Source organism: Bison bison, unplaced genomic scaffold, assembly GCF_000754665.1.
Source record: "Bison bison bison isolate TAMUID 2011002044 unplaced genomic scaffold, Bison_UMD1.0 scf7180017860540, whole genome shotgun sequence".
Taxonomy (NCBI): domain Eukaryota; kingdom Metazoa; phylum Chordata; class Mammalia; order Artiodactyla; family Bovidae; genus Bison; species Bison bison.
The window spans coordinates 4,534-8,773 of NW_011491112.1; the positions used below are offsets into that span (position 1 = coordinate 4,534).

A 4,240-nucleotide genomic window follows, 5' to 3' on the forward strand; every position below is an offset into this window, starting at 1 on the left:
TGTTTGAGGAATATTCATTGATGGATTAAGTCACAATTTCAAACAGCATGAAACAGCAATGTATACATAAATTTCCCTGCCCTAGGCCAAATGGAGATGAGTTGAGTCCATTGAAATTGAGGCAAACAATTGGAGCATAGTTTCCAATTCATGAAACATAATATTTCTGAGTCTTTCTCTGATGCTTTTCCTCCTGACATCTGTCAATCTCCCCTTATTATACTACCTTATCACTTCTGTCTGCTACTTTTTTTACACCATTTTACTGCCACAGGTTTTAAATCCTCCCTTACATATTTTTTTGTCTTTCAGAAAAAATATAATTTTTTCTTACCCTAGGTTAAAATCAAAAGACAATTAGATGTTTCATAGTTTCCACAAAGTTTGATAATATTAGTTATGTTAATCAATTGCTCAAATTTAATTGAATAACTGAATTCAGGTATTCTAATGTGTAAGGCTGTACACTCAGAAGATTCAGAGTCTGCAACTGATGCTTTTTCAAAATCTTCCACCAAGCATTTCCCAGGGTTTTAATTTGGCTGACAAACAACTTGTTACCCAGAGAATTCAATGTAACTTCATAATCAATGGTCTAGTCTGAATACTATAAAATGGTGACTGTCTTTAAAAAAAAAAAAAAAGCCAATTTTTACGTATTTATTTCAACATTTGTATTACATGAAGTTGTTTGAAGTAATTTGTGCTCTCATGAGTTACTTAGGAGACCTTCCTCAAACTTAGGAGCTGATTACTCAGTCTGCTCATTGCTGTCTTCATATCCTTATTTCTCAGTGTGTAAATGGCAGGATTCAGCATGGGTGTAACCAGAAAGTCTAAAATGGCAAGAAACTTATCCACTGGCACCGTGGGAAATGGCCACATGTAAACAAAGATGCAGGGTCCAAAGAACAAAACCACCACAGTGATGTGCGCTGAAAGAGTAGAGAGGGCCTTGCGCAAACCACCTGAAGAGCGTTTCCATACAGTGACCAGGATGAAAACATAGGAGATGATCAGCAAGAAGAAAGTGCCCATGGATATGAACCCACTGTTGGCAGTGACCATGAATTCCATTCTGTAGGAATCTACACAGGCAAGTTTGATAAACCAAGGAAGGTCACAGTAAAAGCTGTCGATTTCATTAGGACCACAGAAAGGCAAATGGATCACAAAGGCTAACTGGACCACTGAGTGAATGAGGCCAATAGCCCAAGCACCACACAGAAGCAAAAGGCACACCCGTGGGCTCATGATGGTCAGGTAATGCAGGGGCTTACATATGGCCACATAGCGGTCAAAGGCCATGGCAGTGAGCAGCACCATCTCAGATCCACCCAGCGTGTGAAGGACAAATATCTGGGTGACACACCCCTGGAAGGATATGGTTTTGTGCCCAGAGTACAGGTCAGAGATCATCTTAGGCACTGTTAAGGTAGAAAAACACAAATCAATAGATGAGAGGTTGGCTAGAAGGAAGTACATGGGGGAATGTAGATGAGGGTCAAAGGTCACTGTAAACACAACAAGAAAGTTCCCTAGAACAATTATTACATAAAACACTGTAGAGAAGGCAAGGAGGAAATGCTGCACTGGTCTGGAGGTAGAAAGCCCCAGGAACACAAATTCAGATACTGATGAGTAATTTGCTTTACTCATTGACTTTGTGAATGACATTTACCTGAAAGGAACAAATAAATTAGTTACAAGGAACACACCAGAGATACTGAAAGAAGTAGACATCACTGTGCTTCAAATTCTGATATTAAAGAAACTCTTCACTCTGGATCACAAATGTCTTTTAAAAATTCATACAAGAGTTTATTCATTATCAAATACTCATGGAGAAGCTACCAAGAAGACCTCACATTTTCTTGGCACTGTGCCACATTCTGGGGTAAAATGCAGTCTGTCATTAACCTAGTTGTGAAGCTAGGCATTAAGTAACTGCTTACATAACCAGATGGATAAAAAGGTGCTATGATATTTGGAAAAAAAAAGAAAAAAAAAATGAAGTGCTTAGAAGACTATAAGAGCTCATAGTCATATCATCTACCCTGACCTGGAAGATGTTCATGGTAAGATCTATGTGAGGAATGGAGTTAAGTAAATGAGGAAAAATAGGAAAGGTATGGAAACTGTTGTGAAGCATGAAGAAAGAGAACTGCTGCTGCTAAGTCGCTTCAGTCGTGTCCGACTCTGTGCGACCCCATAGATGGCAGCCCACCAGGCTCCCCCGTCCCTGGGATTCTCCAGGCAAGAACACTGGAGTGGGTTGCCATTTCCTTCTCCAACGCATGAAAGTGAAAGTGAAGTCGCTCAGTCATGTCTGACTTCTAGTGACCCCATGGACTGCAGCCTACCAGGCTCCTCCGTCCATGGGATTTTCCAGGCAAGAGTACTGGAGTGGGGTGCCATTGCCTTCTCTGAAGAAAGAGAACAGTGTGCAATAAATAAAAGATAACCAGTACAGGTCTGATCAAGGTAAAATTCCATAGGTGTGTTAAGAATTTTAATCCATATTTTAGAAGTGATAGAAACCCACTGAGGCAGAAGAGTGGTATATCATATTTGTGCTTTAAAAAATTTACAGAAGCTGCAAAGTAAAGAATTTAATAAACTAATTAAACTTTAAATCTTTTTGCAAAGCAAAGGAAATCATAAACAAGATAAAAACACAACCTTCAGAATAGGAGAATATATTTGCAGACAAAGCAACAGACAAAGGATTAATCTCCAAAATACACAAGGAGCTCATGCAGAGCTCCTTGTAACATAAAAAAAAAAAATCAATCAAAAACTTGGCAGAAAATCTAGACATTTATCCAATGAAGACAAGCAAATTGCCAACAAACTCATGAACATCAACAATTATCAGAGATATGAAAATCAAAACTACAATGGGGTATCACCTTACACCAATCAGAATGGCCATCATCAAAAAAATCTACAAATAATAAATGCTGGAAAGGGTGTGGAGAAAAGGGAACCCTTATGCACTGTTGGTGGGAGTGTAAATTGATACAGACACTATGGAAAACAGTATGGAGACTCTTAGAAAACTAAAAATAGAACTACAGTATGACCCAGCAATCCCACTAATGGACATACACCCAAAGAAAACCATAATTCAGAAAAATACATGCACTTCGATATTCACAGCAGCACTATTTACAATAGCCAGAATATGGAAGCAACCTAAATGCCCACCAACAGAGGAATGGATAAAGACATGGTACATATATACAGTGGAATGTTACTGAGTCATAAAAAGGAAGGAACATGGGTCATTTGCAGAGATGTGGATGGACCCAGAGTCTGTCACACAGTATGAAGTAAGTCAAAGAAAAACAAGTACCATATATTAATGCATATATATTAATTCTAGAAAAACATTATAGATGATTTTACTTGAAAAGCAGAAATAGGGACATAGACATAGAGAAGAAATATGTGGATATCAAGGGGGAAATAGAGAGGTGGGAGGAATTGGGAGATTGGGATTGACACATATATATGGTACTATGTACAAAAGAGATAATGAATGAGAACATACTTTATAGTACAGAGAATTCTACTTAATTCAATGTGATGATCTGAATTGGAAGGACGTCCAAATGGGAGGGGATATATATATATATACTTATATATATGCATATGACTGATTTATTTTGCTTTACAGTAGAAACTAAAACAACATTGTAAAACAACTATATTCCAGTAAAAATCAATTTTTACAAAAAAGAATGTAGTAGAATGCATTAGAGGGAAGGGAGAGAGACAGATTAGAAGTCTAAGGGGCATTATCAAATCAGTATAGAAATAATAAATTTTCCCATAAATGGGTGTTGATACAGCTTACCAAACTTGTCAAAAATAAACTAAATATCTTATCTTACAACCACAACTAAAATTGATAATTTAAAAAAATTAAAGAAACCTACATGAAAATGGAGGTTTATTTTTAGATAATCCTTTATGTAATAAATCTCTTTCTAAGCATATGCCCACATGTGCAAATCATGCAGAAAAAAAAAAAAAAATTACAGTTTAAGATTCAAAATCTAAAGTATCTATATAAGTTAAAAAATAAATGTGGGGAAATAGTTATTAAATATAATGACAAACCAAAACATGGAGTTGTTATTATGTTTGCAGAAAACTGTCAGAGTTAAAAAAAAATTCTGAGGCTGTGAGGGCACAGACTCTTTCATACTATGTAATTCAAGAGTACAAATTC

At 36.7% G+C, this 4,240-nt stretch overlaps 1 protein-coding gene across 1 annotated transcript; it reads right to left on the reverse strand.

The window, feature by feature from the left end:
* Positions 1 to 720: 720 nt before the first annotated feature.
* On the reverse strand, positions 721 to 1,659 carry LOC104982794 (olfactory receptor 4F15-like). Its single transcript, XM_010832253.1, has one exon. The coding sequence runs from the start codon at positions 1,657 to 1,659 to the stop codon at positions 721 to 723; it is 939 nt and encodes a 312-aa protein (XP_010830555.1).
* Positions 1,660 to 4,240: the final 2,581 nt, after the last annotated feature.

Coding starts and splice junctions, on each gene's coding strand:
- LOC104982794 (XM_010832253.1), bottom strand. CDS start 1,659: ATGAGTAAAGCAAATTACTCATCAGTATCTGAATTTGTGTTCCTGGGG.